Raw genomic sequence first — 14624 nt, 5'->3', positions numbered from 1 at the left:
CTGGAGGTCTAGTGGTTAGGGCTCCGCACTTCCACTGCAGGGGCCACGGGTTCAATCCTCGGTCGAGGAACTAAGATCTCACGTGCCACGCGGTGTGGCAAAAAAATAAAATAAAATAAGTATTAAAAAACAAAAATCAAAAACCTACCAATACCCAGGCCCACCTAGAACAGTCAAGTCAGAAGTTCTGGTCTCTGTGCTCAGGGAAAACTCCCCAGGGGATTCCAGCGTGCAGTCGAGGTTTGTGACTGGCTCATCGCAAAATTCCTTTCACAGGATAGTCAGCCTTGGCCACAGAGACCCTACCCCGCTGCATCCTCCCTATCATTAGGGGCACATTTAGTCACATTCAAAGAGAGCCGGATCCCATATGGGTTAACCAGAAAGAACGCTAATTTCTACTCACTGTCATTCCCCTGGGTCATTCCCCTGGCAGTTAAGAAGACTAAAAGCAAGGAATCTGGGTAAACGGCTTCATCCAACAACGGCAGACAGCTGAAGGCAGAGCCCTCAAAGCCCAGGGAAATAAATAATCGCTTCCAGAGAAGCAACAGGGAGGTCTTTTCACAGAGGAGAAAGGGGGAGAGCAGAGGAAAGGGCCCCACACGGAGTGATGGGGACCAGAGCTACGGACAGATCCCTAGGCCAACCCCTTCCTAAGACAGTCAGCTATCTCTTTAAAACATGGCGCATCACTAACTGTTTAAAGGACAGAACGTCCACCTATTACAAAAAGGCACTCTTACGAGAAGCACAGCAGACGGACTCCAAGCTGGGCAGGGAAGTGAAATGGGGTGCTCCGTCCCAGTTCCTGTCTTGGACAGAAATCACCTTCAACAAAACCACTGAAAACGTACAGTGTGGTTAGGAGTTCTCCTAAGTGACTAAGTGGGTACGTCCCTTCTTACTGGCGGGGCACAGGCTCCAGACGCGCAGGCTCAGCGGCCATGGCTCACGGGCCCAGCCGCTCCGCGGCATGTGGGATCCTCCCGGACTGGGGCACGAACCCGTGTCCCCTGCATCGGCAGGCGGACTCTCAACCACTGCGCCACCAGGGAAGCCCCTGAACACTTCTTACTTTTCCCCTACAACTCAGCACAGAACCTCTGCAGGGACCAGTCGCGTTGCCAGGCTCTGGAGGGAAGGTAAGCGGCGGGGGGAGGCAGTGATGGAATTGGGGGCTTTCCAACTGTGCTTCCCCAAGCCCTAGGGTTCCCCAGGGGCAGAGGGGCTGCCAACAGGGGGAGGAAGGGGAAAAGGGGGAGAGGGTCTGGGCTCTCCCATGGCCCACCCTTCCAGCCAGAGCTGCCCTGCTTTCCCTAGTCTTACCTGCCAGGTACGGGGCCCCATGTAAGATTTTCATCACGTGAGAAGAGGGTGACCCCAGGACAACAATGCTAAAGATCCCAAGAGGAAGAGCAATGGGGCCCAGGGTTTGGTCCAGGCTCATTCAGCTGCTTCTCAGGCAGCCAGCATGGGCAGCTTCCATGTTTGCCGGGGGTCGCATAACAATGGATAGGACAAGATCTGTGCGGTCTGTTAAGTCTTTGCCCAGCTCACTCAGCCGGGACAGGGAACAAGAGTATCCCTGGACATGTGTGTGTCACGCAGGCTCTTATCTAGCCACGCAGAACCCTGAGCCTGCGCGATGCTCACAGCTGAAAAGTCCGTCCCTCACGTCAAAGGCCAGGAAGACCTTGCTGGAGCCCATCACATCCACATCCCCCTGTCCACGAATGGCTGGACTGGAAGAATCCGGGCACTCCCTGGGATATTTTGGGCCGATCACCTAATACCTGGTACCGAGCAGAACAGAGGAAGAGAGTGAAAAAGATGAAGCATCCTGGGAGGTAGCACCGCTCTTCCAGAAGGGCCAGCACACTCTTTACTAGACGCTCTTCTCAGGAAGAAGAGCAACTCTGGGCAACAGGATTGACAAGACATTCTCAACAGTCAGAATATCCCGCTCCACAGAAAGTCAGAGAACAGGCTCTGGGAACAGCCACTACTGACACTCTCCACGCTCTGCACACAGCACCCACGGGCCATGTCAGAACTAGATCATGGGGCTTCCCTGGTGGCACAGTGGTTGAGAGTCCGCCTGCTGATGCAGGGGACACGGGTTCATGCTCCGGTCTGGGAAGATCCCACATGCCACGGAGCGGCTGGGCCCGTGAGCCATGGCTGCTGAGCCTGCATGTCCGGAGCCTGTGCTCCGCAATGGGAGAGGCCACAACAGTGAGAGGCCCGCGTACCGCAAAAAAAAAAAAAAAAAAAAAAAACTAAATCATGGAGGATACAGATGCCTCTTTTTATTTTTTACTTTTTGGCCACACTGCACATCACGTGGGATCTTAGCTCCCCGACCAGGAATCAAACCCGTGCCTCCTGCAGTGGAGTCTTAACTGCTAGACGGCCAGGGAAGTCCCCAGATGCCATCTTAAGAGATGAAGCCTACCCTTCTGTGGGCTGGGGTGATTTCCAAAGCTGTAACCACCAGCTCTCAGGGCCAGAAGCCAGGCAAGACACCCTGAGTAGATTAGGATATAACTGCCACAATGTCCATGAAATAGGGCCAGGGACCCAAACAGAAATGTCCCTGATTCTGGAAGGGCCGGGCAGACCCTAAACCCAGCTGGACTATGAGGCTGGCTGGAGCCCAACCCAACGGCCTCCTTCCTGAGAAGAGCGTCTAGTAAAGAGTGTGCTGGCCCTTCTGGAAGAGCGGTGCTACTTCCCAGGATGCTTCATCTTTTTCAGTGTCTTCCTCTGTTCTGCTCGGTACCAGGTATTAGGTGATCGGCCCAAAATATCCCAGGGAGTGCCCGGATTCTTCCAGTCCAGCCATTTGTGGCCAAGATTTGCACAGCAACACCTGAGCAGGCCCCGTCCTGTGGCGTCCGCTTGCAGAAGGCACTCGTGTCCGTAGGCAGAATGTGTGATCTCGCCCAAGTGGGGACTGGAGAGACGCAAGGCGGGACAGGGAGAAAGAGGCCACTCCCACAGCCCATCGGATAACGTCGCTTCCTAATCGCCAGCCCACAGGCAGATTTTGTGGCAACAACTTGGGTCCTGGACTTCGAGACTTTCGTCTGATGTGGTCAGGGTTTTTTGTGAATGCTTTCTAACCCGAGTCAAATGAATGATGCCAAGGGAATAATCAAAGTTTCGATTACAGACACATTCACATTACAGTGTGTGTGTGTTCACACGTGGACCCGTCGGGGGGGGCACAAACCCAAATGCCACATGGACGAAGAAATGACAAGCAGTGGATGTGCCCCAGGGACACTCCGAGGACACGTCTCCCCAGGAAGGCCCGGCCAGCAGGGCTGTGGGAAGTCACCTAGCCTTGATCTAGGCCTCCTGCCTCCGCAGGCATGGCTCTCTAGGAAGAGCTGGACAAGCCCGAGGGCTTCCGGGGATGGCTGCTGAGTCCACCGTGGCACTCAGGGCCCACCCTGTGCACACAGAGAGAGAGCTCCCTCATGGGAGGACCAGCATCCCCACCACCTGCCGAAAAGACGGAGGGAGAAATACCCATTCCTGACCTCAGGCCGATGCTCGAGCTCTGGGCTTTCCCCTCCTGCCTCTCTCCCCCTCCAACTGTTGCAACAGCTGACTGGACCGCAGTGACCAGGGGGCTGGAGCAGCAGCAACAGGGCACTGCTGAAGAGACAGCTGTTTCGGTGGAAATGAACTCAATTAACACCAGACGTGTAAACCCTCCTCCCACCCCAGGATTTTCGGTCCTCTGGCATCACACTAAGATGAAGCAGGAAACCAAGTCCCATGAGCATATAAACTCATCCAATCATTCATTCATTCATTCATTTATTCATTCAACCGCAGGCATCAGTGGAGTCAGTGTCTCAGGAGTGAGACACTGCTGGACGGGGAACGTTAACAGAAAAAGGCAGAGGAGCCTTGATCAAACTGTAACACAGGACAAATGTCCCGAGGGCCAGGCCATGAACACCCACTGTTGGCCGAGGCGCACAGAATAAGTGGTAGATTACGGCAGAGGGGGCTGCATGGGGGCTTCGGGAGGGAGGTAACACCTAAGCTAGCCCTTGAAGGGTAACGAAGATTTCCAGAGGCAGAGGGAGGAAGTGAAGAGCATCCCTGGCTGGGGTAACTGACAATGTGAGTCTCGGCTGGGGCAGCAGGATTGGGTTCTGCCACTTGGGCTGCATCCTCAGAGCCAGAGGGGGCCGCTGAGGGCTTCAGAGGATGGAGGTAGCATGATCGGTCCACAAGAAGAGCCCAGGCTGCAAGGTGATGTATGGGCTGCAGAGGTAGGGATCAGGGCAGTGAGACCCTCAGAAGCTGGGGCCAAAATCCAGTAGAGACGACAAAAGTCTGGATCGGCAAAGGAAGAGATAACACGCCAAGAGATAATAGAGACAGAATTACCTTGATTCGGTGCCCGTGGGTTTGAGCCAGCATGACCCTGAGGGCAGCCCTCTCCAGGGCTGGGCGCTGGGGTAGCAGCAGGAGATGGAGAAGAGGGTGAGTCTGACGGGGGGTGGCTGGGTGCGGGAATTGGGGTACGTCTGGGAGCCACATCCAGCAGGTAAGTGACAAGTCCAGAGTTCAGGAGAGACAGCCCCTTCCAGCCCTGAGGCATCTGGCTGTCCTCGCCTTGTCCGTGCTCAAGTCCTGTCCTGGTCTCTGCTGTACAGCAGCTTCAGGGCAAGGAGGAAGCCCCCTTGGGTGTGTTGTGCCGGGGGCTCCACGCCCCTAGGGAAAGCCCTGAGTTCAGGTTAGCAGAAACATTCAGGCCCTCTTCGCTGAGCAGCGGTGTCCGATCCATAGCGATCTACAGTCTGTAGATCTGGCATGGACCACCGAGATCCAGACTTTCCAACAGCTCCCCAGGTGCACTTGACAATCACCAGATTCAAGTACAGATTCACAGGTCCCATTCAGCAGACTCTCCACTTCAAGGGGTTGTGTGGGCCCAGGACGCTGAATGTTTTAGGAGGCGTTACCCCAAGTAACACCAGGGTACCCAGTCTGCTGACCATGCTTGGAGGACCCGTGCTCCCAGCAAACGTTCGGGTCAGACCCTACAGCTGGAGCCTCTTTTCTCTGCCTCTGTTGAGAGAGCTGAGATCCAGAGGGGGCCTCTATGGAGATGGGAGGTTGCTGGTACCTGATGTGAGATGGAACGATAAGAACCACCACGGCTGGGTGATAACTGCGGGCCAGGTACTATTCTGATGCCTCCACTGTCAATCTCTGTAACAACTTCCCCCGTTTTGCAGGTGAGACGACCGAGACTTAAAGCAAAGGTCACACTGCTGGCAGGTGGTGGAGTCACAGTTGCAGGTGTGCGCTCCATACCTGCCACCTGCGCTGATGCGCGGGGTGAGTGCCCTGCCCTCTGGCTTCCCCTCTATAAAATGGAAGTAACTGTTCCCGCCTGCTTCCTGGAGACGCTGGGGTCTCAACAATTCTGATGATCACAAAGTCCCCGGGACGCCAGCAGCGCCTTCTCCAAGCAGCACCCCTGTCGCTTCCGTGACCCCTCAGCTGGTCTGAATGCCGCCTACAGGGAGCACGTCTAGAGCCTCTGCCCATGCATCACTGGATGGGAAGGGCAAAGGACATTCCCTCTGCCCCACACGGACGGCCCCTTACAAAGATATCATTGTACATTTCTCAATGGGAGGCTCTGTTTGATGGCAATAATATTATTTTCTGCTGCTGACGTGTCACCTCCGTTTCCAAACTGGGAATATTCAGCTGCATTTTCCACCACAGGCTGTGCCATTTCAGACCGAAATGGAGCCTCCAGGTCCCGAGACCTGGGAAACACACAGCAAGCGGCAGGTGAAGACACATCAGGTGACATGGCTTGGAGCAATTCAGAAAGCTGGGAGGGAGGGGCTGCAGGTGGTATGGTGCCAATTTCCTTCAGTGGCTTTTGTTTCTGTAAGTTTTCACTTGAATCCCTTCAACGTGCCCGAAATACTCAGTTCTGGCCTCAATCCTCATTAAAGAAGCTACAATCTCACTGAAGGAGCAGGTTGCAGGTCCCGACCCACGAAGCTAGCTACGCCTCTTTGCAAGGCTCCCACTATAAAGCGGGCTCCAGCCGCGGACTCACGTAAAGCAATGCAGAACGCATGACTGGCAGGCAGGAAGAACCCTGACTTCCTCGTCTGTATTATGGCCACGTTATCTCCTGGGGGAGGGCAGGCAGTGGGAATTCTATAGAGGTCAGTAACCACAGGTGGGCATTTGCAGGAGTAACTATTTTTCTCAGGATACACAAGCAGTGGAGTTTGGGGTGTGACAACTGTGACCACATCGCCACTACCTCTGATTACTTTCGTCCTTTGAGACCTCCTTAAATCGCCCTCCTCTTTGCATCACCACCCCTGCATTAAAATACGCTTGTGGGGCTTCCCTGGTGGCGCAGTGGTTGAGAGTCCGCCTGCCGATGCAGGGGACGCGGGTTCGTGCCCTGGTCCGGGAAGATCCCACATGCTGCGGAGCAGCTGGGCCCGTGAGCCATGGCCGCTGAGCCTGCGCGTCTGGAGCCTGTGCTCCGCAACGGGAGAGGCCACAACAGTGAGAGGCCCGCGTACCGAAAAAAAAAAAAAAAAAAAAAAATACGCTTGCATTCTGCTCAACCGAGAGGGGCGGGCGGTCTGATTTCTCCCTCCTCCTTCGTTCCGAGCTGCCATAAGGTCATCCGCTGCCTATGCTGGGCCCTCGGTACAGGTGCAGGACTTTTGGAGACATCCCTGGTCCCTGCACACAAGGAACCCACCTGGCAGGAAGGGAAAGATGCCCACAACTGCTGAGAAAGGCCAAAGGGAAGGTCAGGGTGTCAGCAGGAAGGGATGCGCCCACGTGTGACGGTTGGGGGGGGAGGGAAGGCAGAAAGGGACACGACGCAGGAAAGGGGCCAGAGAACTGGTCAAGGGTTGAGGAGCGAAAACGCACATTCGAGAATGCAGGATGGGGTCTTTCAAGTAAGTCGGAGAGAAAGCAGGGCTTTTTGATGCATTGTGGCGCGAAGTACATCTGATTAGAGGCAAACTCTGTCTCTGAGCTCAGTGAATCGCCAAACGTGGGCGCTGGAAAGGGCATCCAGGGTCATCTAGTGCACATCCTTCACTGTGCAGATGAGCAGCCCAAAAAAGCGAGGTGACGCGTCCAAGGTCACACAGCAAGTTAGTGCCCTGGTTGGCGGTATTTCGACCTCAGAGGGCTACCCCTCAGCCCAATGATAGATGTCACTGATCGCTCCCTTAGGAAATATTATTTGTGACTTATTCACACCCTGTGACCAAGGCACAGGCCTACAGGGCCCCTGCAGGGACTCCAAACTGAGGCAGATTATAACCTTGACTTGGTCTTCTAGGCTGACACCCAGGCCATCTGTGCTTCTCCAAGCTCCAGTGTGGCTCCATGGCTGGCCCTGGAGGAGGGGCGGAAATGCCCACTGGCGCCAGTGAGTCCTGACAGATGCCACTGACAGAATAGCAGGCGTCAACGCTAGGCCAGAGTCCCAAGGGGTGTGCCAATGCCAACACCGCCACCACCAAGAACAGCACCCTCTAGGTTAGAAGGTAATACGTGCAGCAAGAAAGAGGCAGCAACAGTAAGGCTTAAGCTCGGATGCTTTCTGATCAGTGATGACACCCCGAAGACCAGAAAGGACACAAGGAGGTGAGTGTGTGATTTAAAAAGTCGAAGAGCTCGAACTAGAATGGGATAGCAGTGCTCTTCTGGGTGGTAGAGCAGACAAGAGGAAGTTCAGAAACAGACCCTGAAGTTACACCTAAAGAGAGCATCATTCGGAAAAGTAACCAGCAAGATAGGTTTTTTTCTAAAGCAGAAAAGAGCTAAGTTCTTTCCACTTGGACCCTCTTCTGAACTGAACTATAAGCTTTTAAGACAGACTGTATATTGACTTTCACTCTTGGATAAAATCTTAAAAAAAAAAAAATGAAATAGCGCCAATTGCAGCAACAGGGATGGACCTAGAGATTATCATGCTAAGTGAAGTCGGACAGAGAAAGATAAATATCATATGATATCACTTATATGTGGAGCCCAAAAAAAAAAGATACAAATAAACTTATTTGCAAAACAGAAACAGACTCACAGACATAGAAACAAACTTACGGTTACCAAAGGGGAAAGTGGAAAAGGGATAAATTAGCAGTTTCGGATTAACAGATACGCACTACTATATATAAAATAGATAACCAACAAAGTCCTACTGTAGAACACAGGGAAGTATATTCAATATCCTGTAATAAACCATAATGGAAAAGGATATGAAAAAGAATTAGATACATACAGATATATAACTGAATCACTTTGCTGTACACCTGAAACGGACACAACATCGTAAATCGACGACACTTCAATAAAAAAATAAATATTAAAAAAAAAAATGTGTCTGGTGGGCCACTTGCAACTTGCCTACCTCCTCAAACTCAAAATAATATTTGCCAAAGGGACAATCAACAGGTATGCTGGAAACTGACCATTCACAAGCAAACTCTTCACATTTGTTAGGAAATATACTTTAGATTTAGCTGAATGAAAAGCATAAATCCAACTGAGCGATATTTACGGGGCACCCGGCTGTTCACAGCAGCAATTTTCATATCTAAACAACTGATATCTGCGGGTGCTTCTCCAAGCAGGACTGCCCAATTCCATTTATGTCAAACCCAGGCCAGGAAGTAATCACTCCGTTTGATTTTCATATCAGTGGAATTGACGTTCCTGGTTCAACAGTTCATTTGCTGTACCCCAGCCTCATTCCAAGAAGATACACACTCAGGAATTCTTTAAAAGTCAAAATCAAAGAGTTAGGAGCAAAGGCTCAAAACTAAGAGCTTTGAAGATTACTCCAAATGCTGTGTTTTCAAAGTGACCACAATCAAATCACATCTTCAGGTTAAGGAAGACAGAAGTTCTCAAGCAGAGAAAGCAAGAAGCCCCTCTTTTATCCTACCAAAATTCTCTAGAAGCGTATTCTCAAGTTCAACTGGAGAACCTTGGGGCTGGACAGAAAATGAGACTAAGGCTGGCCCACCCTCACCCCCTTACGTGGTAGATCCGTCCACTGCTTAGTTCCGCAACCTTTAGAAGGAAAGACTCAAGCAACACAGACTCATTTTCAAACGACAATGGTTCCCAAGCCCTAAGATTATTCTTTGTAAGCGGTCTTACTGATCATGGTGGTTCCCCCAGCCAGGGCTGCCTTGGTGCCTTGAAAGAAGTCATCAGCAGAGGTCATCCCCTGATCAGGCATCTGGAAGCGGGTATGGACATCAATTCCTCCAGGGATCACCATTCTGGAATGGGCTTCAATGGTCTTCACCCCTCCTGGCACAATCAGGTTTTCTCCTATTTGCCTAAATAAACAGGGTGGGTGATAATGATTGTAAAGAAATGTCCTAAATCAAATGGGATCTGATAGACATTTTCACCACACCATAAACAACCCTTCCCTGTGTTCTAAAGACTCTTCAGATGATTGTTATCATTCATAATCTGTGCACCCCTCACTCCCTACCCTCAAGAGGCAACGCAGAGCATACTAGAAAACAAAATCTAAATAAGGTCTCAGAAGCCAATCAAAGAGGCTTAGTTACCAGAAAACCCATATGATCAAATGATAACAAAGCCCTGAGATATTTACATAAAATATCACCATACTTTCCTTACAACACACTCAGTTGAGTTAATTATCCTATAACAATTTTCTCCAGACCTGGTTGCACTTTACAAACATTTATTTTCACCATATCCTTTCCAACTAAGAGAAATGAGAAGTAGAAGGGTAGGGAATAGAACAAAAGAAAGCAAAGATAATAAGTAAACACTATGATTGCAACTATTTAAAAATTTGGAAGCATGTGATCAGCAACTCAGATGACAAAGACAGCAAAATTAATATTCATTAAGTTGGGTAACAAGGATTCATTTCCAATTTTTAAAAAATATCTCTGCTACATCTTTATGCCAGTTTTTTGAAAAGGAAAAAATTATCAAGGGGGAGTTGGTAAAGTTCTAAAACAAATTAGTGATGACTAAAAATATCACACAGGCTTGTTCACTTCTAGGCCAGAGTCTTACAGACCAGATCATGCTGCTTTCCACTTGGGGGAAAATGGAACATGAAAGTCATGGTATTTTAGAGCCTGGAGCTGAGACTGTCACAAGCAAACACACATGGAGAAAACATTAAATGTGGAAATGTTAAAACCTCTTTTAGGATCATAAATCAGGGTGTGAGTTTCCAGGCAACAGACACGTCCACTACCATTTTCCACTCCTCTGGACTGGTTTGCTGCTAGCCCTTGATAAATGCTGCTTATTTAAAAGATGTCATTTGCGGCAATGTTTGTCTTTAAACAGATGTGCTATTTCTTCAGAGCCCTCTGAGCTGTCCCAGTCGGAAGGGCACGAGGATATTGAGATGTTCTCAGCTCACTTAACCCTCTAGGACCCAAAAATATCCTAATTCAGTAACTGCTTTGTTGTTTTCTCCTTTGAAACACAATACACAATAAACACAAGGGCAGTCCCATTTGTGTTAGTTGCCACTTAAAAAATGAAACCTAAAATTCCCTCGGACTGAGGCAGTAATTTGCCTCTGTGACTTAGTAATTAATTTGGTGTCCACTGCCCCCCAACAACTTGGATTCTTGATGAAGAAGGCAGATGTGCTCTCGTAATAGAAGAGGCTGTACTTCACGTTTGTGTCCTTTGATCGTCCTATCCACCCCACACAAGTACATTCTAGTAAAACCTTTAATATAGTCAATGGATCATAACCTGAGTATGTGGCAACAAGATATTGTGTCACCTCGGTTAAAAATAGTCAGTTACATAACACGTAAGGAAATGGGTGTGCATTTAACTGTGGTTTTGAATTCCCTAAATCTCAGTTTTCAAACTCACTAATTACCACCAATCAAACTAGGCTTGAACAGATACTGAGTTAGTCTCTAAATCACTACAGCTTGATACCACGGGTGTGAATTGTAGCTAATGCTTAGGAACACTGCAAGGTACCCAAATTTGTGGCAATAATGAGTTACACTTACTTGATCAACCCATCTTCCATGTATATGTCTGCATAGAATGACTGGTCGTCATTAACGATTTTACCTCCTTTGATCAGAAGACGATCACTCTGAAACAAAGAAGTAGTAAGGTCACAATTCGTAACTGATCCATGAGAAACAGTTGGTAGTAAGATAAATGAGCTAAGACCACATTTTCACAGGTCAAAATGAGCCAGTTTTGGGGCTTCCCTGCTGGCGCAGTGGTTGAGAGTCCGCCTGCCGATGCAGGGGACGCGGGTTCGTGCCCCGGTCCGGGAAGATCCCACATGCCACGGAGCGGCTGGGCCCGTGAGCCATGGCCGCTGAGCCTGCACGTCCGGAGCCTGTGCTCCGCAACGGGAGAGGCCACAACAGTGAGAGGCCCGCGTATCGCAAAAGAAAAAGAGCCAATTTTGGAAAGACTCAGTGACAAAGGTGAATCTGTATTTGGCAATCTACTCATCACTTGATGAGTCAGAACATACCGGCAAAGCTCAAAGCTTATCCTCGAGAAATAAAAGAAAAAGAAAAAAACACAACAGAGACAGCAACCATCTATTTCCACAGACCTACAAGCACAAAAGGGAAAGAATGAAAAAAAAAGCCTAACAATCTTCCTTTAAAGATCAGTAAAAAGATTTCAGATATAGAAGGCAATCACTTTAAATGGCTTTAGGCTAAACTTCCTTTGAAAAAAAATATACACCCACATGTAGCAGAAGTCGATTCTTGGTGAGATATGTGTCGGGAAAATTTAACCAAAAGTCTGTTGTCATGGGATACTATACACAAACACACTTGGTTCCTCCATAGCAAGGTTTCAATTCAGTATGTTCTTTATATTTGCATTTATCTTCGAGGTAAATCACAACAATTGTAGCAAAGAGGAGGAAAAAACACTTCAAACATGGCGCCATTTTAACTATTAAGCTGTTAAGAAAAAGGTAAAATTTTATAATAAAGTAGGTGAGATGACAAGTTCTAAAATCTGACACCATTATTAACTGTACACATACTGATACTTTAATTGGTACAAAAAAATATATGACAAGCAGCATATAAGAGCCAAGAATGTAACAGAAATGTTACATCATGATTCATCTCTATCCCAAATGCTGTTGATGGAATGCTATGCTAAAATTCTGTGTTCAATGGACACGCACCTGTATTAGTCCCTGCTGGGTTTAAGTGACGGCGTTTTTAATACGGAGAGCACTTCAAAGAACGGCGTTCATTTTGACAATTGGTTAACTCAAAATTCCGTTAAGAATAATATTCTCAGCAAGTGCTTTATATTTAGCACCTACCAAGAAGAAATTACAGCAACTTTTTAAAAATATATATATAAGCTACTAGAGACCTAGGAAAAAAGATACTTTTATACAGAAATGCACACACACCTGGGTTTAGAAAGTATTTATTGTTTTTCTAACATCATGAGAAACACTAAGATTATTTAAGTTGTTACACTGTAGGGGCCTTCATCCTGCTGTAGGGTTTGGAAAGTCAAAAGGGAATAGATAGTCAGCAACGATTCCTGCATTTATATAAGGTAAAGGTTAAGACCTTTACAAAATCCTGTCCTGTAAACCACGTCACGCCAGCCTCAAATCATATCTGTGAGGTGATGGGAGCTAGATTCTTGTCCCAAGGACACATAAAGAAACTGAGGCTCAGAGAGGTTAAGCCACTGGCCCAAGGTCACCTGATCCAGTGCACTTGTCTGTCTACAGTGATCTCCCCCTCTTCCCCAGAATCCAGCTCTGATGGGATAAACATCGCCTGGGAGGCAAAGAGAAGCCCTGTCCTTCACCACCTGTTCCCCTTAGTCACTGCAGTACCTGTTCCAGCCATCATGCGAATCCCCGAACATCACGTTGAGAAAAAAAATGAAACATCACAGCCCCGCTCACTCGAGTGGCATCTTACATAACAGGCTGGCCGTGCTGACGGAGGAAGGGAAACCATGCTATAGGTCCTACGATAACGCCACCAGATTTTGTTAAAGGGCAGAGGGGGCGCTCTTCTAAAAATCAGTCTTGTTGATTGTTTGCTTTTTGAATTTTTTTCTCCCCACACTGTCAAAACGAAACTGCCTTTTTCATTCACGAAGACAGCAGAGTACTTGAGGCTTGCAGCAAATCTGCTCTCCACCCCACTCCCCAGATTCCTTCCTGCAGTGCAAGGAACACATAACGCTGGGTCCCCCGGCGCTCTGCCCTTTGGGATCTTGGGTCCTTGGCCCTCAAGAAAAAGCTAGTACCCACCCCCCGCTGTAGAACAGCTCATCCTATAAATCCTCCCGAGCACACGCCCCTTCCCCTGTGCATGTGCTCCCACATCTCTCTCCTGCGGATGGGTGTGCCCTTGTACATCCAGTGGAAGTCGGGGTACCCGTGGCTAAGGAGGAAACCAGAGCGAAAGCACGCCCTCAAACCCAGCCCTAAACACATCTAGACTTTTCAAAGATTCTTTCGGTCGCCGCCTCAGCCCTGGGTTCTACCCAGCAATCAGCTGGCCCATTGCAATTGCACATCATTACATAACAATGAATTTCCCTCGCGTTCCTCCCTCCCCGGGATTTCATTCGGGGATGTAAGAGAAATAGGACTGGCGAGACTTTTCCGGGAAAAGATGGGGAGAAGATGGGGGAGGAGCAGCGGGAACAAGAACCTGTGTTCATCGCCGAAGCATCGCAAAGTCATCGCTTGGAGCTTCTCGTGATTTACAAACTAACAACCCCAGGCCCCAGAGCTGCGCCGGCATCTCCGGCCTCTGCGATCATTGTCTGGCCGAGGCCGGGCCATCTGCTCCGCGCGTCGCGCAGCGCCATTACCTCCCAGAGCCCGGCTCGGCGCTGTCCCCAACGCCCACCCTCCCAGCCCGCTTTGTATGCGCCAACACGGACGCCTCCCCGGCTGCAGAAGGGGCAGAAAGACCCAAGAAAGCGCGCCCAGAGCCGCCAGGGTCCCAGCCCCAAACCACTGGGCGAGGAAGCCAAGAGGGCCACCAAAAACCGGTCCCGGTCAACAAAAAGCCCACGCCTACCTCCCCCCCTCCTCTGCTCATCACCGCGTCCCTGTTTTTCCTTCCCGTTTCCACAGGATCCCGGTACACCCAGCCCTTTTCAGCATCCCTCTGCTGTCATTACGCCTCCGGGGTAAAACCCGCTTCTTTTTCTGAGGAACCGGAGGAAGGCTCCAGAAAGCCCTTTACGGTGGGGGGCGGGAGATACAGGGAGAATCCATTTCCCCATCTCCCCATCCAGCTCCTGGAGTCCAGCTCCTGGAGTCCAGCATCGCAGCACGCAGCCGGGAGAACAATATCCGAGCTTCAACCATGCATATTCAATCTGGCATCCATTTGCTTACACCCCGCAGGCCAGCACTACAGCATCTCGCTCTGACAATAAAAGGATACAGCGGATCTGGCGCGCTACCTAAAACGACCTTAATGCACTCACGCTCCTATTTTAATGCCTTAGAAACTATATGGCTTACAATTCTATAGGATTGCGTCTCCCATCACGAT

General features: G+C 49.6%; 1 protein-coding gene across 2 annotated transcripts in view; it reads right to left on the bottom strand.

Moving 5' to 3' along the window:
• The window catches only part of DPYSL2 (dihydropyrimidinase like 2), a gene marked incomplete at both ends in the record, with an annotated part of 116490 nt that overhangs the window by 58838 nt on the left and 43028 nt on the right, over positions 1 to 14624 (bottom strand). For both annotated transcript variants that reach the window (XM_079706425.1, XM_079706426.1), the window contains 2 exons: positions 9211 to 9395; positions 11094 to 11182. In XM_079706425.1, the coding sequence (XP_079562551.1) occupies positions 9211 to 9395; positions 11094 to 11182 (274 nt within the window). The remainder of the gene's footprint in view (positions 1 to 9210; positions 9396 to 11093; positions 11183 to 14624) is intronic.

This window comes from Hyperoodon ampullatus, assembly GCF_949752795.1.
Source record: "Hyperoodon ampullatus genome assembly, chromosome: 6".
Lineage (NCBI taxonomy): Eukaryota > Metazoa > Chordata > Mammalia > Artiodactyla > Ziphiidae > Hyperoodon > Hyperoodon ampullatus.
The sequence above is the reverse complement of the archived record's forward strand: the minus strand, read 5'-3'. Positions and strand labels throughout refer to the sequence as shown.